Source organism: Phalacrocorax aristotelis, chromosome 1, assembly GCF_949628215.1.
Source record: "Phalacrocorax aristotelis chromosome 1, bGulAri2.1, whole genome shotgun sequence".
Taxonomy (NCBI): domain Eukaryota; kingdom Metazoa; phylum Chordata; class Aves; order Suliformes; family Phalacrocoracidae; genus Phalacrocorax; species Phalacrocorax aristotelis.
In genome coordinates, this window is record NC_134276.1 from 143,436,395 (window position 1) to 143,462,090 (window position 25,696).

The 25,696-nt window shown below is 40.0% G+C and overlaps 1 protein-coding gene across 3 annotated transcripts in view; it reads left to right on the forward strand.

Annotated features, from left to right (window-relative positions):
- ITPR2 (inositol 1,4,5-trisphosphate receptor type 2) overlaps positions 1–25,696 on the forward strand; it is a 269,515-nt gene that overhangs the window by 57,219 nt on the left and 186,600 nt on the right. For 2 of the 3 annotated variants that reach the window (XM_075113616.1, XM_075113634.1), the window contains 4 exons: positions 12,889–12,933; positions 21,709–21,863; positions 23,233–23,332; positions 23,481–23,641. In XM_075113616.1, the coding sequence (XP_074969717.1) occupies positions 12,889–12,933; positions 21,709–21,863; positions 23,233–23,332; positions 23,481–23,641 (461 nt within the window). The remainder of the gene's footprint in view (positions 1–12,888; positions 12,934–21,708; positions 21,864–23,232; positions 23,333–23,480; positions 23,642–25,696) is intronic. The other variant, XM_075113625.1, reaches the window with a different exon arrangement.

Genomic DNA, 25,696 nt, shown 5'->3' on the forward strand with positions numbered 1-25,696 from the left:
TTTGGAGTGGAACTGAACGCAAGGTGAATCATTCAGCTTGATCAGAGAAGCAGGCACTAGAACAGATACTCTAAACTGCTCGGATTCAGGAGCTGTCATTCCTTTTTATTTCCCCTGCAGGCTCTAGACTTCTTGAAAAAATGTTTCTGTGGTGCTGATTTCAGTGTGTTGATCTCAGCCAGCCAGCATGTGGTCCAAGGCATCTCTGTGTTCTGTAGAAACTTGGGGAAGGACAAACTTGTCATGACTGTTGGTGTCATGACAGTGCATAGTGGTCATAGCATGCTGCAGTGTTCTGCTGCTGCACTCTTGCCTTTTGACTAAAAGAAAAAAATTGGGTAAGAAAGGTCTGAGGAAATCTTGTGCCTGTCATACCAAGTTTATGAAATGGGAGAGCCTTGGATTTTCCCCTGGTTGCAAGAAGCTGTGAACTTTTACAGTCATATCTAACCCATATTAGAACTGGTCTGCGTCCAAGTTATGTCAATGGAATGAAAAGCATTTTTTTCCCCCACTGGTTTAGTTAAGTCTGTGCAAGATTGCCTCTTTGACTTATGCTTGCAAGCATGAGCGTGAAAATTTACAACTACAAGAGCCAGTATAAATCACTATATGTTAGGGAATCCTTGAAAAAAGACTTGCTCTAACTGGATTGAGTTACGTTTACAGCAGTACAACTTCTGTATGCAGACAAGTCCTTAGTATTCCCAGGGTGCTACTTTTACTCTCCAGCTCCTGTCACAGCCTGCACTGATCTCAGAGTAAGAGCAAACAGGAGCTATCAAACCTTTACTTGTTTCTAATTATGTCAAACTAGTGTGAAAATAAACAGTAGACCACCAGGACAGATACTGATATTATTTTCCATCTAAGACTGAATGTAATTTGGAGCGTTTCATTGGTTTTGTGTAGCTCACAGTGTAAGATAGAAACCTGATAGGCCTGAGTGGCAAAGAGCACCATCCCTTTAGAGGCAGTGGGCCAACATGCCTCACGTGGTCTGCTCTACACTGCTGCCCCCATGCTGCACCAATACTTGGGCTTGGCTGAAGCCAACTGGCTTTATTGTGTAGTTAATATTGGCTAATAATGGCTAATTTTCAACAAACAACCAGGACTCCCACCTAAGAGACGGTTCCTTTTTCTTTGCTTGCAGTGAGAGATGCTCCTAGTAGAAAGATTTTATTCAGACTAGCTAGGCTGATGGAGAGTCAGGAAAGGCATCAAGCGCTCTGACTGATGGGTTTCCTTCTCCCACCATACCTCATCTGCTCAGGGATTTTCAGGAGAAAAACCTTCAGGTAAAGAGGTATCACTTCACTGAATGTTGGACCTAAACTCAGGTCTAGCTCTGGAAAGGAAATACCCATCAGGAAGACTCGTAATATGGAGAGTACAATTGGCACAGTAGAGTGAGAGCTGGAAGAGCGTTTGAGTTGAACAGAGGTGATATGCTGTGACTGGAGAGCAGCATTAGCTACAGTATCTATGAAGTGTAAAATACCCACTGGTGGAGATACTGAAAGTACCGCTGTAATAAAAACCTGTGAACTGTATTTTACACAGTTCACATGTTGGGCACAACACACCAGCCAGACATACACATCAAAGATTTATGAACAGGCAGACAGACACCTAATGTGCACGAGCTAACTTTAAATCAATTGGGCAAAGCTTATGGAACACTTATCTGTGCTCTTGCAGCAAAGGAAGATTACTCATGCTATGGATTATCAACAGTGTCACACATTGCCATGACCTGATTTTGTTTAAGCCTCTGTGATAAAGATATCAAGAGTGGAATAATAAGTACAAATGCATAAACAAAATTCACGAATCTTTTAAGCGTTCTGTTGTTGGCTCATGATACGGTTTCTGTCACAGTTTGAGCTATTGTAAATCAGAATTAATCACTGTTTATAACCATATTTTCTTAACTTCATCCTTCTGTAAATTAGCTTGGTGTGTACCATGGAGACTTCTGCAGTGGAATCTTGCATGGGTCAAGTCTCAGACAATGAGCAGAAGTGTCCGTCACCTGGGTGTCTCCTTTTGCTCCTCTGCAGTTAGGCTTGTACCTTGTGTGAGCAGTGCTGTGCCTTCTCTTTTTCTCTGAGGCTTCCTGTGCCAGATGTAACCGGTCAGCCTGATTTGTGACTCAGTGGGTCTGAGCCATGCAGTGAAGGGATGCCACTGCAGCTTGTTAAGGTCAGGGGATGATCTGGGGACTAAGAAAGGTCAAGACACTTGCCCTAGAGAATTCAGGAATTTAAACCTATTAAACTTAAAGGTGTTTCAATACTACAGTAAGTTAGTTAAAAAAAAGTGAGGCAATACAGTTGTTCAGTAAATGGAACATATAGGTGAGTACTTGTAAATCTAATTCTTATAAACTTGAGAGAATGATGTCAGGATGTGTAAATCCTGAATTCCATGTTCCTAAGAATGATAGTTGTCCAGCTTTTGTTACCTTCGAAAGACTAAGGGTCCTCTGATACTTCTGACACAGTCTCAAGTAGTACCATTTTCTTTAATCATCTTTCCACTTGGCATTACTTAAGCTAATTTTCATTAATATGCTTTGAAGTTCCTTAAGACAACTAATACCATAAAGCAACCTAGACCCTACTGCGAGACTATGGGCTGAAGGTGAGACACCCTGAAAGACCCACTGCTAAAGGAGACCCAGTGGAAGACATTTGCTAATTGCTAATAGCTGCGTTCTCATTCTGCTACTACTGTGCACAACCCAAGGACATGGACTGACACATCAGATGCATGTATACTCAGACAGTTACTTAAGGTACAGAAAGGTTATGCTGAAGAAAGGGTTTTATGTTTGGTGGTAAGACTTCGGACACTGGAAATCTACATAAGTGGTAATGTCTCCTAAATGTCCAGCATTTGGAAACCTGAAGCCACTGGATCAGATATTCCCAAAGCACCGAAATCATAAAAAAGTGGAACCAAATACTGAGCTGAAAAATTGGAAAGAGAAATTCTCCTCTTTGGAGACAGTGGGAGTTCTGCCGTTAGTGTCAAAAGGGCTTGATTTCACCCGAAAGAGCTGAGCCAGATCCTTAGCAGGAGATTTAGACACTAAGCCACCAGCTAAGATCCAGGCTGCTAAGTTTTATTCTCATCTTCACAGAGTCAGCAGTCTTTTAGAAAAAGTTCTGTGGAAGATGCTTTTTTTAGCCCTGGTTACAGCAAAATGACCGAAGTTATTCTGAATTTTTATATTTATGAAGAGAGGCTATAAGGTTAGGCAAAAATTGAATGCTTCAAAGTAACAAAGACTTTCCCAAATTTTTTTGTAAATGCTCTTCAGTGCATGTGCAACACACAGATTGTACCCAAATCTATTTGTCTGAGTGTGGGAGCAAGCTGCAATTTACTTGAACAGCCTTCCAAATGCTGCAGGTTGGGACCACACAGCTGTGCCTTTCTCGTGAACACACCTAATCTTTTCAATATTCTAATCACCAGGATAAAAGTCTCTTTGAACTGAATATCAGTGTATCGATTGTGCTGAACCAAAACGTGCACCTTTAATATTGTTCTCCATGTGTATAGCAGCTCCAGTTCTGTGATTTCTAAACTGGGTAATCTGTACGGAAACTGTTAACATTTATTGTATGACGGTGTTAAACAGAAACATGTGTGCCCATGTATACATATACACACACACAAGAAATGCAGGGGAAGCGTGTCATGTCATATTAAACTTCTCAGGTGAGATGGATATTGCTAAAAAAAAAAATCACAAAATATATATGCAAATATCAAATCACGTGCTAGTCTCGGATACTGCAGTTGACGATAGATAAGCCACAGTACATTGCTTGTGAAACATTGTGAACATGTACATAATCAGTGCAGAATTTGTAAGGAAAAATCTGTGATGATTCTGTTTTACTTAGCTGAATAGATTAAACTAGAGTTACTAGATACCTTGGCCAACATATGTCAGTAAATCTGGTGAGGTAATTGTCCTTAATGATGAATTAACTGTGCTATACTTAATGAATTAAGATAATGCAGGTAAGATGGCAGCCTTAATGTTTACCTTCTGTGATTCTATAAAATTGTGGTCATAAACAAGCGTTCAAATTAGTACTGTGTTTCTAAGGTAGTGCATAGTGTACTGGTGTTGCTCCAGAAGGTAATCTGTGCCCTGAAGTTCTAGATGAAAGAGAAGAGTGAGAACAGGCTGGCCAATGCAATAGGTTGGAGCAGTGAGCTCAGAGGTAATGGCAGAACCAAACATACTTTTTCTGACTTGTAGGGCGCTTCATTCATTAAACCAAATTTTTCCACATATAAAGGCCCTCGTTCAGTAAAGCTCTTGGGAGTAGCCTTGTCTTTGAAGTCAGTGGAACATGTGCATTTATGTGCTCGGGGGTCAAGGGTGTCTCGGATATTGACCTCATGGGTCATGTTAAGGCATGGGGGCACAAGTGGTGTTGGGGGTGGTTAACAGGAACTGCTGAAGTCAGCATCAGAGGTCTTGCCTTATGGGACTGTCAGCAGAATTTCATCTTGTGGTGGTGTAAACCACTTGCTGAGAACGCTTGAATCAGTGGTCAGTAAAAGTTACTCATCTTTCTCTCGTCATTCCTGAATAATTTCTTCCCATATTATCTCACTCTACTTTTCTGTCAAAATTGCCCAAGTTTCTTTTCAGAGAAGCTTATGTACATCATTCATTTTATACTGAGAACTGCTGTTAATCTTGGTTTACATTCGTTTAAATGGATTTCTGCTATGTGTCAGTATTAAAAATATTAGCCTGCCATATTATATATATATCATTTTAATATGTGTTTATCCGGGTGGACAGAGCCATACTGTGCATAATAAACTTAATCCTGTTGTAGTAATCACTTGATTTGGATCATTGTGAAGACAGCTAAGTGCATGTTCAAGTTAAAATTGATAGAAAATAATCCTCCTGCCTTCTGAATAGGACATGGTAAAGAAGTGGAACTTGCTGCCACAAGAATAGAAAACAAAGCATTTAATGAGATTTTAAGAAAGATTACACATTTGTATGAGTAATAGTATCCTCAGCATTAGCTAAGATTAAACAAAAATTGTAAAAGGGAAATCGGTTCTTAAACTTGAGGCTATAAACTGGGTTTAACCCCTTGGAGCCCTGGAGAAACTTTCTCTGTAGTTTTATGGACTTATTTTTCTTTCACCTTATGAAGCTGCTGTGGAAAATGGAGTACTGCATAGGATGTTTTATTAAGGCAACTGAGATTAGATATTCCAAGGCCATCATTTAGGCCTAATTTAGGCCTTTTGATACCCAGTTTTTGGAAATTGGACTACTGACAGAGATCTTTCGTATTCAGGAAGGAAAAAGGGACCACTGTTTGCCAGTGGTATTTTTTAGGGTGACATGGAAGCAAGCCTTTGCAGAAAATTTCATTAATTCACTGATCATACAGCTCATGCAGAGGAGGAAAGCATTAGTGGTAAATGCTCTGTGGTTCCTTCTGCCTTTGGAAGTAGTAAGGCAAATAAATGGATAAAAGTGGCCTTGTTTAAGATGACAACGTACCTTTTGCTCAAGGATAACAGTCTGCAAACTGGAGAAGGTACCAGGAGGTGGCAGCATCCACCAAGGCCTTCACTCATCTGCTTAAACATTTAATCTGTTGATACTGCAGGACCTCCTTACCTGGAGGTTGCTTCAAAATCTTCCATTTGAGTAATTTTTTTCCAGTCTCTTCGTTAAATGTTAATACAGCATTCTGATTAGTTTCGATCTGTTGGACTCTGTGATTAAAGGTTTTTGTAAGAAAAAGGGCTTGCCAAGGTGCCAGGATGAACTCGGCACTGTGAACCTTATTTCTGTTTTTCACTGTCTCATAGGGTGAGTGTGGTTTCATTTTAAAGCTCTATAAGGAGTGAAAGATAATTTACAGCTATGCATGAAGAGATGGAAGAGATCCAAAGACTAGAGGAGGAGGAGGATGGATTACTGATTTACAGAGCCAGTCTGACCTGTTCCGCAGAATCGTATGTGGCTTTTTAAAGTGACAGATTTAGAAGCCATCCGTCCAGCAAAACCCCAGGCTAGATTTTCCAGGGTTTTTAAGAATCTTGGGAGTGCAGCTAAATTTCTTGACTTGACTTGTCTTGACTTTGGATGTTAGGAACATATGCATCTGTCGGTGTGCAAATAACTTCAGAAATCTGGATCTCAGAGGAAGGATTTTTTCCCCTAGCCAGTTTTGCAGCAGTGATCTGTAAGCCTGTGTGTAGCTAGGCTTTTTCGGTTCTGTCTGAAGCTGGCTACATTTGAGCCGTGTTTGTATACCTATGAGCTTTAAGAGGAAGGGAGGTGTAAAGCCATTAATGCAGCATTTATTGTCATTTAGTCATCATAAAGAGTGCTTCTGTTATTAAAAATACACTGTCTGCTGGTATTGCATTTTGATGTGTTCCAAAACAGCAAATGTAGACATGTAGTCTGTACTTTAGTGCATTTTTTTAGTGCTTATTATTTCAAGATTATTTAAGAAGCTTTTATTCAATTAGATTTGTGTCTCTTTTTCTTTATTTTTGATGGTGGGTGGAGGTTTAGAAGGCTTCCCTTGGTGTGGTTTTTTTTTTTTTAAATTGTGGTGGGTTTTTTGTTTTTGTTTTTGTTTTTTTTTAATGGTAGAAATTTCAGTAATGTCTAATTCAGTCATCCCTAGTTATTTCTGGGAGAACCACTGAAAGGCGTATGGGATATTAATATTTAGTACATAATGCTTGAAGTGATGCTTTTTCATATAGCACATGTTGGCATGGAGCTGCTGAAGCTCATACTGAGGTTATGGCCCAGCATTCAGGTTAGACTAAAGGATGTCTTGGACATTTTTCATTCTTTTGACTTCTTCTGCAGAATGGGATATGGCTGTGTGGGACTGAGCACCAGGTGTCAGTGGGTGGTCAGGTTCTTTGCCCTTGATCACAGTAGAAGCAAAGGGATTTCCCAGTTACCAGTCTCTCCTGGCCTAATGTAGAGCTACATGTTGCGGTAGCTCCAGCTTATGCCGCTGATGTGAGACCTTTAAATCAGTGGTGACTTAGGCGTACCAAGGCACTGGCCTGCCATTGCTTATACAGCAGCTAAAAATGCCATCGAGATGAACTATCCCTTCTTCTTAAGATGAGGGTGAATAATTGGGACGGGAAGATGTCAGAGCTGATTCTCATCCAAGTTTTTGACTAGCAGGTAGTTCCCCGATGCGGGATGGCTGTCCCTGCCCACTTCACTCTGCTTGTGCTGCACAGGGGGCCTGAAGCAGACAAAAAGATTCAGCTCTCCCAGTGCTCCCTGGAAACTCATTTCATCTGCCAAGACATGGCTCATAAGCAAAACAGCAGCAAAATACAATCCTGAAATAAAAGGCCTTTTAAGATTTTTAAACTTTCCTCGGATGATGATTATGAGGAACTTTGTCAATGCTGTGGCAGTGTTGAATGGGATTTATCGAGGTAGAGTCATAGCCAGTCTTTCTCCAGCAAGTTAATAAGACAGTTAAAGTCCTTTGAATACCACTGAAGTCTTTGAAATTGTGCAGAAGTCCTTTAGATTTATTGAAAGCTAATCAGTATGACATTAACAAAGAACAAAGCAAGCCTAATGAAGATGAAAGATTTGAGAAGTGGATTTTTTTTCTTATGGTGGCTTTCTCTTTTTTCTGAAACACTTGCCCTTGTTGATTGGGTAACAGGCTATGTGTTAACAGGCTGGTTATCAATGAAATGGCAACTGTTTACATGTGTTGAGTTAGGTCCTTTTATTCTTTGTCTGTCAGGGTTTGCTTTATAAATGTGGACTTTAACCAAGTTGTTAAAATGCTCATTTAGCTGAAATTTGGCAATCTTATTCTTTCCCTGACTAGATGTTTTAAATATCCTTTACCTAGTCAACAAAACTTGATTAAAATCAGCATGGGTGTTTCTTTCCCCAAACTGTTCCCTCTCCTTAATTAAAAGTGTCCAGAAATAGCCTGTTTGGGTGCTTCCTGTGCATTCCTCTGTCTAGGAAAGCAGCATTCAGTATAAAGGTGAAATGCCAAACTGTCCACACTATGGCCTGGGGTTTATAATTCAGTTGATGGACTGTAAAGTGTATCTTACTATGTGAAGATGCAAAAATAAAATTAAAGCCGGGAATAACGTATTCGTGAGAAGTTGTTCTGGTCGATAGTAGAACCTCAGGAAATTATGCAGTGTTGAAGTCTGATGTGTTGAAAACTTTATAACATATAACTTTGACTAACTTTAATCAGTAGGAACGTCATTAGTAGAGGTGACAGAGCCTGGGACTTCTGGCACTCGATCTAACAGGATACCTCTCAGGATTAGCAGGGCACTTGCATTCTCTGAGCACCACATACCAGAAGTAACCCACAAACACACATAGGTAAAGGTTGTCTTCCTACTGTGCCAACTCTACAGGAGCGTGATCACATTATGAAGGCATTAGGCAAAAATTCAGGAATAAATTTCCTTGCCCTTGCAAATAATTTTAACCAGAAATGGTTAAAGACTCTGTTTATACCTCAGTTTTCCACCTGTAAAAGCTGGCTTCTATTATGTTTGTCACACATATTCTCTACTGGGGGCTTCTGGTGCTCCCACAGTACGAGTATATTGGTATGTGTATGCATTCATACATCTACTCTTTTTACATGCCACTATGTACAAAGGCTGAAAATGAAATTTTCACCTAGGAGCACGACCTGCAATGCTGAACCTGAACCCTCAGGCTCTTGCAGATACCCTGTGTAGATCGTGGGTTGGGAATTTGGCTTCTTAAAGTGTGCAAGTAAATGCAAGTTCTGTTTCGACTTAAAGAATGTGTTGTCTTCTCTGTAGTTGCAAATCTTTCTATAAATGCCAAAATAGTCGATTTTAGCGTGTAAAAACAGGATCTTGTGTGGTGGTGGTGGTGGCGGCCTTTTCAGGGCACTGACTGTCCTTGTTTGCTGACGAGTTTGCTAGGCTGCTTCCAAGCCCTCTTCTCCCCAGTATGTTGAGTCCAAGACAAGTTGAGGTCCCAGATACTTCCTGTGAACTATATTGTGCAAATTGCATTTGCGGTTACAGTGCCACTTACCTGTTAATAGGGCCTTCACTTGAGGAAGAGCTTATGCAGCACCTAAGTCACTTAACAGTGCACTCTTAGTGTGTTAACATTTAGCCTGTGTGTGTGAAACCATAATGTCTTCCATGGTGCTGTGATGTGAAAGAAAAATTGATGTGGTATCTCCATTTTCTGGAGTGTAGGAGATTTTATGTAGGCTGGAGGATCTGTAGAGGTGGTTCTTGGTTCACTTGTATAAGCAACTGAAGAAGATGAAGTGTTGTGGTGTCATAAATCATTGTCATTGAAGCTTGAGAGCTGATTACTTTAGCCTTGCCCAGCTGCAAATTCCCCACAATAGAGCTGGCCTTCTATGTAGCAGTGGCATGAAGGATGGAGGACAACTACTACCAGGCGACCAGTTCACAGCTTCACTGATGTGAATTCTTCTCTGCCCTTCGCTAGTTATTCTCTAGTAATGCAGTCTGCGTTACTCGGTGTAGATTGCACCTCCTTACCGCCATATAGCGATTGCCGTTTACTCAGGTGGTTAGGTTATGTGGCCCTACGCAACGGGCGAGTGTTGGGATATTATAGTGAGTCTCATGAGCGTCCCATAACGTGAAATGAGTTTCAAGATCTTTGATGATATTTAGTTTTCAGCCATGAGGAAGCTGAACTCTCATTTTGTAATACCTTTTTCTCTCCCATCTGTGGGAAGGTAAAAAATGGGTCTACCTAAGTTTGTTGAAAAACAAGCAGTGGAGCATTAAGATTTCTGGATTATTCTGCATGGGAAAAGAAGCTGTTGGAGATACACTCTAAAAGCAAACAAACAAACAAACCAAAACACCCCAAAAACCAAACCAAACCAAAACCCCAAACCCCACATAATGAAGCTATTTCAATAATGATTTACGCAATCATGCTTGCTTGAGCTCTGCAGTTTACAATGCATCATGTTCTTGCTGTGTATTGACTGCACCTTCCAGTGGCATTTTACGGAAAGGTACAGTACTGTGTTTTAGCTGCACTTCAGTAACGTTGCAACTTCAACGCATCCAATGACACAAAAAAGGCTTGAAGATGGTTGAGCTTAAGTGACGCCCATTTTAGCGTAGTGTTCTTACTTTCTAAACACCTGCAAAGAATTTTGTTTGATTTCATCAGCAACAAGGGAAAAAAATTAAAGTAGTTATTTTCAAGGATTCTTTTGTTTTGGAGGCTTATTGAAGAACATAGTGGTGATCTTACATAAATCAGAAAAAGCAACAGATTTTGGACTCTTAAGACTGTCACCGTGTCCTTAGCTCATTCTGCTGTATTTGGTTATTGGAAAGGACTCGGAACAGGTTATGACACACAACACTACCTGATTTATGTCCCTCTACCTGGAGAATATAGTATGGGATAATAGCTAATAGTCTGATTTTCAGGGGTGCTAGCACCAACAACCTCAGCTGAAATGAAAATGAAAGTGGCAGCTACTCAGCACAGCTAAAAATGGGGCCACAAACGTCAGCCCTAAAACTGCATTCCGTCGTGTTTACTGTTGAACGTCAGCATCTCAAAACTTTCTCTGAACAACATCTTTTTAGTTTTATTGTTTTTATTATAGTGGGGCAAAAAAAAATCATTAAGGATGCACTTTATTTTTCATTTGAGTCTTCTGTCTCCCTCAGCCTTTGTCCACAAGTGAACTATTTTGGAAATTGGAGGGCAATCTGTTTAGTAATTTTTAAAGTAGGCAAGAAGTGGCGTGGGAGAGAGATTTTCCTAGTTTCTTCTGTTGTTGCTGTATTTTTTTTAAAGCATCATTATGTTGAAAGCAAACAGTTGAAGAATAGCAGAATTCAGGGCCCAATTCATACTGGGTAGACTGTATTCACTTGGGCCCTTCAATGAAACGTCATAGATTTATTCCATTTGAAGATCTAGTCCTCATTGCATGGTTCTTTGTGCTGAGTCTAGTGACAAACCTGAGATGACCCAGACTTTTCGCTTACTTAATACCTGCAGAATCTGAAGGTAGGATCAAATTTAGCCTTTCTGTACCTTCTCTGCAGCTGTGCTGAAAGGCTGCTGTGTGTGGCTGTGACTAAGGGGCACTGCCTGATAATTCTTCTGTTCTTGATGGAGGACCAAAGGTAGAGAGCTGAGCTTGGATGTTAGAATGGGCAACTAGAATTATTCTAAGGTGTCAGGTGAGCAAAGGTAATGCTGAAAGTGTGACAACTTATGAAGAAACCAAAACTATGGGAAAACAGTTACATATAGATGTATATATACACGTATGCATATATGTAGATCTTCTAGTTGTCTGTTGTTCACTGTTCATCTCCCATTCCTGTTGCTTTATAACAGAAGTAGGTGGGAGTTGGAGCTAGAAGACTGACTGTGTGAGAATGTCACAGAGGAGCAAAATGCAAAATTCGGGATAGGTGTCAGTGCAGGGAGGAAAGCAGGCTCTCTAAATTAGATTTCTGAGGGTAACACAGTGGCTAATGCAAATACTGAAATGAAGACAGGAGACTAAACCTTTGGCAATTTCTGTGTTAACACATCAAGTCATGACACAGAGGGAAGTTATTTTCAGCAATTTTAAGAATATGTAAAAAAGCTTTCTTCCTTTCTTCAGGCTCATGATGTGGAGAGGAGCTGGGCTTTTGGGGTAAATGGGGTATAAATGAAACAGTATTAATAAAAACCTTATAAACTTAATAAAAATGCTTTTACAATATTTGTTTCTGTAAGGTTACATGTATGATGGTGTGGTAATGAAAAGTTTTACAGAGATTCATTCAGCTTGCCCTGTGCAATTCACTTCTGGCTCTTCCATACTGGTAATGCCAAATTCAAGCCAAGAAAATTACTGTACTTATCTGTATGATGTATACATGCTGTCGTTGCTCAAAAACTGAATTACCTTATATAACTAATAATTTCACTTCAGCATTTTCAATGCTTTGAAGACATATCCTATGTTTGGGAATATGGCAAACACTGAGGCAAAATTGTTTCATTATGTAAGTCAAATCTTGAAAGGTTTTATGTGCAGCCATTGTGTGGGTGTATGTGTGTTTGTTTATTTGAATATATATCTGCCTACATAATCCCTCATCTTCTAGTCTACATATTTCCCTTGTCAAAAGTAAAATAAAATTAAACACTGTTAAATAGTAATGCATTACACTTATAGTGTCTTTCATCCAAGCTTCTCATACTACTATAGTTATTTATTAATGCTTGATAATCCTGGTATGATATAGAAAATATTATCCCTATCGATAATGGTTAAACAGAATCACAGGGTAATTAAACACTTGTCTATAGTGGCATCGCCATTCCTGTTTCAAAGATGTGTTTATTCTTAGTTCACTGCCTTCCTGTAAAATTTCAATAGACATTAAACATGTTAGTTTTTATCTCAATATATCCTGGAAGTGGTTGTGTGTGTATGTGTGTGGGTGACTGTAACTTGCTGTGTTTAGATTAGTAACTATCTGTGCTTTCTCCATCATTCTTTTTGGTTTTGGGTATTTGAGATTCCTCTCTTGAGTTAACAAGCTTGATTGCAAGATGCACTTCTTTGAAGTGAGGATATAGCCAGTTAAGTCAGTCAGAAATTGAATCGGTAATTTGTATACTCTCATTCTCATACTGCTTCTAAAGACTCCACTGTCCTTTTGCATGGTGGATACACAATAGAGGACTGAACCAACCCCTCTCCCCCCAAGTTCTGAAATGTCTAAAAGCTATCGAGATAGTATTTGACTTCTTTTCTTTTCCAGCTTAACCCACACTATCCAGAAGGTAATAATGAAGGAAAAGCTTTGGTAAGTGGAATTTATATGTTGCATATAATCTGGGGAATACTGTATCCTTAACCCAGTACAGCCCGACATATGAAAGTCCTTCATAGCTTTCCTTTTACTTGCATGTTATGGCTGCTGGGATTGTTTTTTGTATCCTGTGTAAGTGAGGGTGCAACTCAGAACTGGCGTTACAGGAAGTTTTCCCTCGCATAAGGCAAATGATAAGAAACTTATTGAAATTCTGCATCAAATTGGCATTAGTTGGAAGCTGTTCTGCTTGATGATTGCAGATATGAAATGTATTAATTATTCTTAAATCAGATGTATCGCTTCATGGCAAAACCCACCACCCTCTTTAGCAAGAAAACCAGGGACAAGCAAGTCTGATTATTTATGTGCCAGTACCAATTCAGAGGCTCTGCTAGTGGAGACAAGGCCCCTTGGGGCATGTTTGTCAGTCAAGTGTGGCTCTAAGTCTAAGAACATGCTGAGACTTTCTTTATTGCCTGTATTGAATACATGCAAGCAGATATTCAGGCACAGGCTTAGTGTGAGCCCTGCCACACCTCAGGCAACTCCAGCATGACAGCTTTGCAAGGATTCAAGTTGTCCCTGCTGCAGTGTGGATGGGTTGGACAAAGGCCTTATGCCCTTTGCCTGGGAGGCAACAGCCTTTGCCTTGTACAATGTCAAGAGCATGCTAGCTAATTCTAACTAACAAGCCAAGGCCAGACATGTAGTAGTTTTTTAACGTGTGAAGGAAGTGGAGTTAAAACCCTGGGGGGAATCTTATTATTACTGAGACGACAAATAGTCCAAAAAAGAATAATTTCTCCATCAAATTCATGAGTTTGCCTTGAAAATGCTGAGATAGTCTTCAAAATAATTCAGTTTAATTTCTTCTCGTTTGCCTTCTGGCTTTTGTTCTTTTAGGGAACACATTTTGAAGTTTTTCTCTGCATGGGGAAGAAATTGTTATTTTTCTTGAAATGAAACCCAAGATTCTTACATAATCGCATGCCTTCAAGACTGCCGTTTTAATAAAAATGGAGACTTTTTAAAGAGTTGGAAACATTGGTTTTCGATCTTCCCTGGTATTTGGTATTAATGCTGATATAGCAATAACAGCTAGGCTGTCCAGAGAAATGAGAATTCTCTTACGAAAATATAGAAGTTCCACCAGTTGTTCCTCTCTTGTATTGGAATGACATTTGAAGCCCTTGGAGCTTTTGAATGGAAATTGAGATAAGTTCTGGAATACCTCAGTGAGCAGGGTGCTTCCTTGGAAAAGCTTGGCTTCATGCTCTTGCTCTGTGAGCTTGTCTCATAGATGTGCATTGGCATTAACATTGTAGTTCACATCATGACAGCACTTCTGAATCAAATCTCCTATTATTCCCTATTTAAGACACTCAACTTCGCAGAGCAATCTCAAAGCATGTAAATTTGTGTTCTGCTGGATGAAAGTAAAAAGATACACACACGTCTGGAATGTATCTACTGTGCTCCAACCTTTCATGGGTGCCTAGTCCAGAAAACCAGACTGCAGCTAGTCTGAAGTAAGACCTATGAAAACGTGTATAGGATAGATATTAGGTCATCATCACCAACGATCCAATGGTATTTTATCACACTATACTAATTTAGATATAGTATAGGGTTTCCAGCTCTAGCAATTCCAGTTTGTCTAAATAGTGAAATATTCCCTGGACTGGGTAATGAAGAAGGCACAAGAGTAACCTGGACATGAATGTTAAAGGTGACTTCTCTAACAGTTTGGCGTAATCCGTCTGGGTATTGGTTTCAACCAAAAATCCAGATCAGATAAATCAGCTTGGACAAATACTTCCAATGAAAATTTAATCAGAACTGGTGGATGACCAAAACTGATGTCTCTGGGGAAATATTCGTTTACATGGTCAGCACTTTCTTGTGAAAAACGTTTTGTGAAAGAACTAACAATATTTGGTAACACCTCCATGTAAATCCAAGCCTACAGGTGCTTTTAGAGTGATAGAAATCTGTTTGGATCCTTCACCCCTTTATAGTCTTGTTGGAAATAGCATAAGTCAGCAATGGCTCTTTTAAGCCTTTGCTCTGGCCTTGAGCAACTGAGCAGAAAAGATTCACATCCCTGTGCAGGAATTTCTTTTATGTCACAATGATAGTGTTTTGAATTATCCCTCAAAAGTACAAGAATCTTATAATATTTGGCATTCTTTATGGGCCAGCTGTGTCAGTCTTGTATCCAATATGCACATAACCTGGAGCACGCATGCTTTCTTTGCTCTGTGGTTTTCATCTAGTGTTTCTTCTGCCAGGTGACTGCCTAACTGATTCACTGCAAAGGCATCATCTTTTTCATCTTTTGAAGCAATTAATTTTGAAATACTGCCCGTGAAGTAAATCTGCTCTAGAGGGGGAGGTGGAAATGGACCTACCCCAGCAGAATTGGAAGTCAAAGTAGCAGGGAAACGGGAAATGCATACCTGAATCCTTTCAGCTGAAGGAAGAAACTGAGCCTTGCAGCCTGTCATTTTTTTTTTTTCCTCTGCTAGTCTGTTGGATAAAAGGGTACCAGTTCCTCTTCTGTTGTCTGAGTTTTAAAGGCAGCACAGCCATCTGTGCATTTTGTGCCAACCCTTAACTCCTAAATGTGCGATAGGGCTCCTTGTGCATGTTCCCTGCCTGGTTTACAAGTCCTGATCACAGTTGCTTAGGCAACTGAATTTTAGGAAGCAGCAATGGAGAATGATTTTCTGTGATGCAGTAGTGGGCATAGGCACCTAGGTTCTGTCCAAACGCATTTTTGCCTTGCCTTAAGTGAATTCAAAGTCTGAAAGGGTTTTGGCTCTGGAGAACACAAGTATTACTGGAAGTAACCAGGTCTTTCGTTCCCAAGCATTAAAGCTACGTTTGGACTGCAGTTCATTGCTCATTTATGGGCTATTTCTTGAGAATCCAGCTAAATTGTCTTGTGAAATAGTGCTTTTATTTCTGGTAAAATTTGACCTTACAATGAGTTTATTAGTATTCTTTATATGCATTTTTCTCACATCTAAACTCCAGAAGATCTTTTTTTTTTTAAATGGGAAGACCTTTCTGTAATTTTAAAGGCCTTAGCCAAAAAAAGGCTGCTTCTTCTCTTGAAGTGTAGGAGATTGTAGTGTACTGTGCAACAAAATGCAGTGCTCTGTGTTAGAGCTCCCATTAAAGCCAAAATTGGTGTTATCTTATGAGGCAAAGTAGTCTATTATTTCTGATCACAGAAATGTACAGCATCCAGAAGAATGCTATCAACATTGGGGAAATGTGAAGAACAGCTGGGAACCTGGCATTTGTTAATGCCTTTGTATTAAAGGCTGTCTTTGAATAGGTACCTTAACTCCATTTGTCTGCATTTTCATGAGAGAGTGCTAATCCTAACCAGTTCCAAACTGGCTTTTATTGTTGAGATTTTTCTTAGGATCAAGACTGGTATGCCTTTACTCTTCCTGTAAAGAAGTGGGACAGTTCTGTCATGGACTTCTGAGTGCAATTTAACATACCTCCTTTGACTTCTGTTTATCTATATTTATGAATTCCAAACAGCTGTGCAAGTCAAGGTTTTCTTTCCTGCTTCCAACTCAGGTGATTTTTTTTTTTTTCCTGATAAACACTGTAATTTTTTTTTTTTAATTTTACCTTTCAGCAACTAAGTTTGTTTAATTAAAATTTTATAATGTGGGACACAGGTGATGCAGTAACACAAGTAGAATAGGCTTGGGGAATGTATTGTTTTTTGAAAGTCTTGGTTAGAAATTAACCTGGCAATAAAAAAAATCTGAAAAACATTTCTAAAGAAAATAGAAAAAATCATCAGCTTTAAAATGGCAATGTCTCTGCTTATATAAAGCCAGTAGTCAGACCACTTGATAGGCTGGGGGTAAAAGAGGAGACATGGATGCCAGCACATTATTATTATTCTGCTGCTGCACACAGGTCTGAATCAGCTCTGAAAGCACATACATTGTTTCTTACAGAATGTCTCTGGCTCCTAACAACAGAATTGCAACGTGATGTCTCTGCTAAAAATGCAATGACTCACAAATGAGTCAACAGTGAAGGTGTTATAGGAGGCTAACTGCTGTGCTGTCTGCCAGGGCTTCATAACATGCAGGAGCAAGGCTGTCCATTAATTTACTTGACTTTCTTTTCATATAGAATTTTTTAAATCATCTAACCTATGGAGTTCTGCTCACATTACCACTCTCTGAAAATGCTGGTTTTGTAAGAGCCTCCTAAACTGGGTTAACATATTGAGATACCACATTGTACTGGATTTAACAGGCATTTTCAGAACTCTGGCTGCTATTAAATTTAATTTCTGCTGAAATCTGTAGTGCAGCTTAATGTATTCATTCAGCAGCAGGGCATTATCCTTGTCTGTCTCTACGCCACAAGAGGTGTCTTTACCGATTGGAATTGTAGATTGGGTTTCTAAAAGAAAAGGTATTTCAGGTCTGTCATGTTTTTGTATTGCTTTTTTCAGTTGAAAGGAAGGTCCCTCCATAAGCAAACTCCATGTAAATCTCCTGAATTTTAGGTATGATACCCAGCTGAGGTGAATAATGAGGGTTTGGGATAGGTCACAATTACTAGCAATTTATACTATGAGCTGTGAAGAAGGGTTATCTGCTGGGCTACAAGTCTCAAAAAAGACAAATCTGATTGTACCTGATCATCTTGTCTGTGATTACAATATGGGATTTGTCTCCAGTTACATTAGATTTGCCCTTCAAATTGCAAATGCCATATCGCGTCTGTTGGGTGTTTTTTCTTCTGTTAAGCTTCTTATTAAATTGGTATGATGCACCGCAGATCAGTGGTAGTAGCCCAGGAGTTATGGACTTTGCTGTGAGCCTGGATCAGTATTTCCACTCCTCACCAAAATGACTCTTTTCACTAGCTGGGACTCCTTTTTTGGACTCTCAGCCTTCCCTTTCCTAGCCAAGTTCCTCCTGGAAGAGTGCCGGGGCTGCTGGCTGTATGGTAGGGGTATTTTCATTTCCCCTCCTGGCAGAGTCCCATTGTGCATGTGAGTAGAGTGCTTTGCTTTACCGCTGCAGAATGAGGCTGGCGACTCGGGGGCTAACAGCCCTCTAGTCGGGCAGACACTTAGGTTTTGTTAGGCAGAGCGGGCTGACTCTGCTCTTTGTGCCACCTGGTATTTGGACTGTGTCATTCTTTCGGAAAGTGTAGTTCCAACTCCTGCCAGGCAGAAGAGGAGCTGAATGAGCATTTCCTTCATCCTTGTGAAAGATTTAACCAGTGCACGACAGAGTAAGGTGATTCCACCTTCTTCCCCTTGGATGTGTATCTGATTTGACTTGTGACAGCCTGTCACTAGTTTGCCAGTAGTTTGGGACAATCAAAACTAATTTTTTTCTCAGTGAAAAATTGCGAATGTTGTTTTACCCACAGTTCTTGCACTTCTCTATACTCCTAGCATGTAGTTTTTTTCTGCCTTTTTTTTTTTTTTTTTAACAAAGATGTCTTGGGAGTGCTTTCCTTGGCTGTTACTGACCAAATCACCAACATCTCTGAAACTATTGGCTTTCTCTTCATACTGCTTTCAGCTGAATTTTCTTCTCTCTACATTTGAGACCTTTTACAGTTCTTTTCCTCCCTTCTCTTCACTGAATCTACTTTTGGTGGCTGCATCTGCTCATATGCCAGCTTCTTACCTGAGCAAATGTCATCTTGTTTTAATCTGCTTAGGAATGCAGTGCTTCTCCTGAACGGATCATATTGTCTAATTAATTTGAAATAGTCTTTCACTTCTTTCCACATCCTCATATAGACTCATCTGCTGATTCAGTAATGGCTAAGTACAGATTCTGATGACTGCTAACTAAATTTAATTAATCATACGAAACTCCATGTGCAAGTGTGTGTGTGTGTTCTCTCTCTCTCACACAGAGGCCTGGGCACACGCACTCAGACATGAATTCAGACATAAAACCATGCATATTCATATGTGATGACTGTTGTGCTGTCTCTCATGTACTCCTTAAGTGTAACTTGTTTTCAGAGCTGTCAAGTTTAGGGTCACTTCTTGTTACATGGGGTTTTTTTCATTGACTAGTGCTTAACACCTGTAATCCAGGTTGGATTTTGAGATGTGTGTGAAATCCTAAAGTAACATTATAAAGAGAGTTCTGAGGTTTGTGCTGGAGTCCAGACTGAAAATACCGTACAGCTGTTGTATAGGTCTGATTTTGGTCAGCCAAACTTTGCATTGCAGTTAGCAGTGTTACAGACACTGTCTTGCCCTCTGTTGAAGTGGATTTTCTTTATAGAAAACAAGCTGTTGCTCATACCCCAGGTCTGACTTGACCTTGCCAAGGCTGGTTGGCAGGATTTAGGCCTGATGAGCCAACTCTGTTCCTCAATTGCATCTATATAATTGTTAGGGAAACTAGTGAGTGAGGGGAGTCAGCCCGAAACTGCAGGATGAACTTCTCCACAGTACGAGTGGTTAGCATGGGCCTCTTAACCATAAGAGACTTGCCTTTGACTTTGCCTCCTGTTGTAGAAACTTGCACGTGTGCATGTATGCTCATGCTGAATGACCTATTGGAGGTGATCAGACACTATGTCACGAGTGAGGGAAAAAAAACCCTTCATAACACAGAGTAGAACATGGTTTCATATTTTTGTCTGTATTTTTACCAGATCCCCAGGGAAAAAAAATGTATAAAATTATGAAGAGTCCTGCCTTTCTGTATAGCAGCCTTTTCAGTTTGGAAATTATAGTAGAGTGGTAACTTTCTGGGAAACCTAACTAGATTTGAATGTAACTTATGGGAAATATCAAAAAGCCTGGATGCTGTTCTAAACTATCCTGTGCCATCTACCCCTTTACAGACCTCTTGAATTTTAAACTGGTTTTCCAGTTTTCCATTTTTGTTTGGAAATTTAGGAAGTAGATTTTAATTTGAAGTTAGACTCTCACTCACACCTATTAAGGTGTAAAGAGGATTCTCTTATAGTTTGCCTGCCTTTCCAGTTTGTGTCTCATCCTGAGTTCGTAAAACAAGATGTATATGGAAATCACAAAAACTTTGGCTGGTTTCTCAATTCTTGCATACAGGTTAAGTTTTCATGTGCAATTTCATTTAATGTTTTTGGGCGTGGGGCATGGAAGGATGTGAGGACTGCCAGATACAGTTTACTCTTTTGCAAGACACAGGAGATGGTTTCCCTTTGTCTCAGCAAGCCTTCCTCTCAAAAACCAGTGACAATACTGTAATCACTAGATAAGCCTAAGAAAAATTTCTGAGAGGATTTCTTCCTCTTTTTTTCCTACACTCTCTATCCTACACAGAAGGGATGGGAAGCTGGCCTTTTTTAGGCTAAATAACGAAAAAAATTTGATGTTTTGGAAGGATTAAAAAAGTGCCTTGAAATAAGATTACACCCAGCTATTTCTTACATAGTTTCACTCATCCTTGATTTTGTTCCTTAATCAATTGGCAATATGAATAATCAAAGCTTTGCCCTTGATTATCCCTTACAGTTTGGCTTTAATCAAGGTACTAATGCAAACTGAGTACAGTCTAGCCTCTTTACATTGCTTTGTACATTTCTTCCCTAATGGTGCACTATAAATCATTATAATAGTATTTCAGGTTTCCAGCGTTTGATTTTTCTCTTTTGGCTTTCTTCATTCCATCTTTCCCTTTCCCCCCATGATATATTTTGTGTACGTGAAGGGCCCTGGGCTGCCACTCTCTTAATTGGTTATTAGTCTTTTGTAATATGTGTAGCTCAACACCCCAGAGGAGCAGCTTTTACTTATGCCAGTAATTCTGTTGGTTGCTGCGTGGTAACGGGCACAGACTCTGAATTACTCCTCCAAGCAAAGATACGTGCTTAGGGAAGGTACGATTTGGCATCTGTGAAGACAGAGTTGTGTAGGTAGCTAAAGATGAAGATGGATGCTTAGTGGCACGGGGTCATAAAATCCTATGGACCCTCAGCAGATGGTGGGAGGAAGATGGGCACCTTAGATTTGCACGCCTCTTTTGAGGCACCAACACTATGTAAATCTGTCACTTGAAAGCTAGGCTACTTGAAGGGAGCCAACTTCACTTTCTGTGGGAACACTCAGACCTATGTTGAATCCAGCCTCCAATGCATTATCAGCCTGTGCTAAGATTTCTAATACAGTCTAGCTGGTGCTTTCTGTGCCCCCCCGCTTCCAATGACAAATTGATCTGAGTGGAGTAGATATTCTGGCTCTTGCTGTTTGGAAAGTGTGCTGCTGTGATTCTGACCATATGAGAGGAAAAAGTGAGCAAACTTAAATTAAACAACAGTGGGATTAGGCAAATCGCTTACTTTCTTAATCCCCTCCCCCCTTTAAAAATATCCAATTTTCATTAGTTCTTTTAACTTCATCCCTTTCCAAACCAGCACTGTGTAGTTACATCTGTTGGGAGTGAAGGGTCTGCAACTACCGCAGGTTTTTTGAAGTTGTAGGTGTCAAGTTATAATGTATACAGTACTCAAGTCTCTCTGTAGCTTGTGACCTGCTGTTGTTATAATGACTGTTTGAGACCCCATGTACCTGGGGCAAAGTGCATCCTTTGTGTTACACACTCCAAAGCCTGTCATGGTACATTCTTACTAGAATGTAAAAAAAAAAAAATCAAAATAAATAAAAAATTCAGATGTATTACTTGTCTGCAAGGTAATTGGAGAATTTATAATGGGCCCTGATGCAAGCAAATAACCCTTGTGCCTAATCAGCAGAGAGACGGCGACCTTCCTGCTTCAAAGAAGAAACGCCAAGCAGGGGAGAAGATTATGTATACTTTGGTCTCTGTGCCCCATGGAAATGACATTGCATCTCTCTTTGAACTGGATGCCACCACGCTTCAGAGAGCTGATTGCCTGGTTCCAAGGTAAAAAAAAAAAAAAAAAAAAGGCAAAAAGTAGTAGTTGACAGGGTTTCTTCCTAGCATTATGCTGGTGAATAAAGCAGATAAAAAATCAAACACGAGCAAGTATTATCCTTCAGTTAAAATTTGAGGAGTGTTCATGGATAAACAAGGGATGTATAAAACATGATACTGCTGCTGTGACTGGGTAATATAATTATAACGATAAAACAAGTGACACTTAAAGAGAGTCTGTGAAGAGAAAAATAATGGGCTAAATATTGCACAGATATATGTGAGGACAGAATTGAGCCCTGTGCACTGTTTGAAAAAACTGTACTGCTAATAGATCTAACTGAATTGTTCCCAACACAATAACGTGTATGGTGAGCTGGGCTTCTGTTTCCCTGACAGATCATGATGCCACTGAACACATTTATTATTCAAATGAATTCAGCAAGTGGCTTCTGGGTTTTAATTGTGAATATTTGAAATTTCAACTGTGTTGCTTAGCTGAGATTGGCTGGATAAGTCATATGGTGCTGGCTGTGACTGAATGGGCGTGCAGACACTTGGGGCTAGTTGTTATGAGGGTGGATTTTAAAGCCGGGTACCCGCAAATACTGATGTATGCAGCTTTGAACTGTATTTGCCATGCTAAGTTTTGCCAGATAATTTGCTTACTGGAATACTCAAAGCCCATCAGCATGAAAGGGAGAGCGTAAATGAAGACCACAGTGAATATATTTAAGAAATAGAATTCAGAGTAAAAATTGTAATTGATTTCTCAGCTCTGCTTTTTGATAATACCACAGATTACCATATGGAAAGAATTTAGAGGAATCTCATGTCTGCTCTTTGTTCACTTGATTTTCAGTTGAGAACTGGTACTGTAAATGCTTGCTCCCGGAACAAGTGTTTGCAGATCATAATGGTGAAGCTGTGAAACCATGGTCAGTTTTACTTTCGGGCTTTTGTGCTGTGACAGCTTGAAAGGGTTCATTACTTTGTGGAGAAAAATAATAAGAAAAGAATTGGTTTTATTCATGAAATATATTCAGATGGGATTTCATAACACTCTCCTTTTTAATTTTTTTTCTGTAAGGAATACTTTACTCCTAGGCTTATATAAATACTTAAAAACAGTGCTCTGCATAATCCCAAGATGCTGTTTGTTCTTGTTGCAGCTCTATTCTGGGTGAGAAAGAAGGAGACAACAGAAAAGGGCGCTGCAGTATCTTTTAGGTCTCCCTCACTCTTTTATTACAAGTGGCTGTTGTGACTCGTGCCTTCAAGTCTCATGTCATGGTCATGCATTGCATTGCATCCCACCTAGCCCACTTTAGCTCAGGACTGATCCATCTAACCTGTTGTTTGCTTTGCTCTCCTTTAGGAACTCCTATGTCCGACTGAGGCATTTATGCACTAACACTTGGGTCACTAGTACCAGCATTCCAATAGACACTGATGAAGAGAGGCCTGTGATGTTAAAGGTAAACACATCTATCTTGGGGTTGAAGACCCAAACTCGTTCCTGAAGTTGTCTACCGGTGATCTCACTTCTAACATACCAAGTATGCGTAAGAACTAGGATAAAGGTAAGAGGATTGCTTACCCATATTAAACCAAAAACTATTGCAGATTGGAACGTGCCAAACAAAAGAGGACAAAGAAGCTTTTGCCATTGTATCGGTTCCTCTGTCTGAGGTCAGAGACTTGGACTTTGCCAATGATGCAAACAAGGTTCTAGCATCAACTGTTAAAAAGCTGGAGAATGGAACAATAACCCAGAATGAAAGGAGGTTAGTGAGTTTTATTTTTTTACCCTCCTAAATTGGTGTTTGGTTACTCATGACATCATGGCATCACAGTAACAGGTAAGTTCGTAACATCCGTGTAACACAGAGGCAAGTGGGAGAGGACACTTCAGCATTGAGAGTGCTAACCTGAGATTAGATTCCATCTCTGTCAGAGCATCCTTGCTGTACCTCAGGCTGGTCTGTGTATCTCAGCTGTAAAATGGGGGTAAACAGCACTTCCCCAGCCACTGGCCACATAAATAAATGGGTAGCTCCCTGGGAAAATGCAAAGTGTGTGTCTTAATTTCATTTGATAAACCACTTCTGAATTGTAATATGGCGTTCCATTGCATTTGGTTTTCATGTACAAGAAAGCCATCTATACAGTGAAGAGTGTGGCAGGACTCTTGATTCATGTGGAGTTCACTGTAATGCACATTCATGCTGCAGGAGCAATAGAAGGAGGTCTTAGACTGACCGAGAAGCTACCCCAGAAGTTCCTTTCCTTTCTTACTTCTATTTTTTCCTGTTCTCTTTTCCTGTTTTACACAATTTTGGTGTTTACCTTTTGTATTCATCCGTGTTTCAGCTGTAGCACTGTTAGTGTCTGTTCTTCACACCCGCCCCTGAATTAAGGGATTTTGTTGTATGTTGTAGCCAAATATATCCCACTGCCAGTGATGTAGTTTGCTATTTGTTTTCAGTTGTCTGTGGTTAAACTGAATATTAGACAGCATCTCTGGCAGTGTTAATTTGTAACTTATGTTCCACCATGCATCATATACAGCTTTTTGCTGAAAATGTTAGTTTTTGGTGATAAAACTGAGTTTTTGCTGTCGGTTGTCAGTAGCAATTAGGCCAGATTGTTTAATATCAGGTGGAGGATTTTTCGTAACAGGCAGATCAGTAATGGTCTGGGTGTTGGTACTCAGCCTTGAAAAGCTGATGGGCCAGTTCATGACTGAGTTGAACCAGAGTGGGATACAACATAATCAAGGTGTGACATCCCTGTATTAATCTTGCAGTGCTGTGTCACTGCAACCCAGTGTTGTCAAGTCTTGATGTTGACAGATTAGTACAACACGCGTAAAACATTACAGAGTGGTTTCAGAATAGTGCTGTTATTTGTTCCTGTGATTTCCTTTGGAAAAAAAAAAAACTCTTTTCCTTGCCTTATCACCTTCCTGCTTAGGTTAGTAGGGGCCCCAACAGTTTATTCTTGGTTGCCCCGTCCCACATCTGCCTTTTCTACTTTTTCTGTTGGGAGGGACCTTGCTGTACTCCGCCAGCGGGACTGAGACTTTTAAAGCTAAAGCTCGTTCAGAGGGTTTAGCTGAACAGCCCAGCCCTCCTGTGGGTAATGGAAGCTTTGTGCCTGGCTCCCAGAGATGACTCTGAAAATTTACTGGCCATCTTCCTGCCACTTTCATAGCATGCCTACAGGTTTAGTAATTATAGACTAGGTGTTGCCCAAATTCAGATGATGCTTCTCCAGGGTAGGAGACATACTGAGTTTTGTTTGTAAAAGATTGCAAGTTCTTTTAGGGGAGATACACTGAAATCTGTGGGCATCTGTACTTTTCTCTGTGCATGCCTGGCAAGGTATGTTAGTAATAAGGAGGCAATGACCACTTTCTTTTTGCATTTTCTGAAGGTAGGAGGAATTACTACTGCCCCTGTCCTTTTTAGCACTTGCTTCTGCCAAATCATTTGTGTAGCAGAGTGAAACAAATATAGTAATTTTTCAATAATTTCTTGTGTCAGTAGGGAAATAGTCTAGTGGCAGATTGTTTTCATTCTTCTAATGAGTCCATTATCTTCTTTCATGGACCTGTGTCCGTGATAAAAATCCTTGCTAGGCTGCATAAGAGTGTCTGTCTTTCTACTGTTCCTGGGCTTCGAGGCCAGCTGATACAGATTTTGGATTTCTGAATACTCTGCATCAATCCAGCATCCTGTGTTTTTCTCCCTTTCTCCCTCTGGTTGTTGTTTAATGCCTTGGTAAACATCCCTGTGATGGATTTAAGGCTCTGCTGAACCAAGGTCTGGAATCCTTAA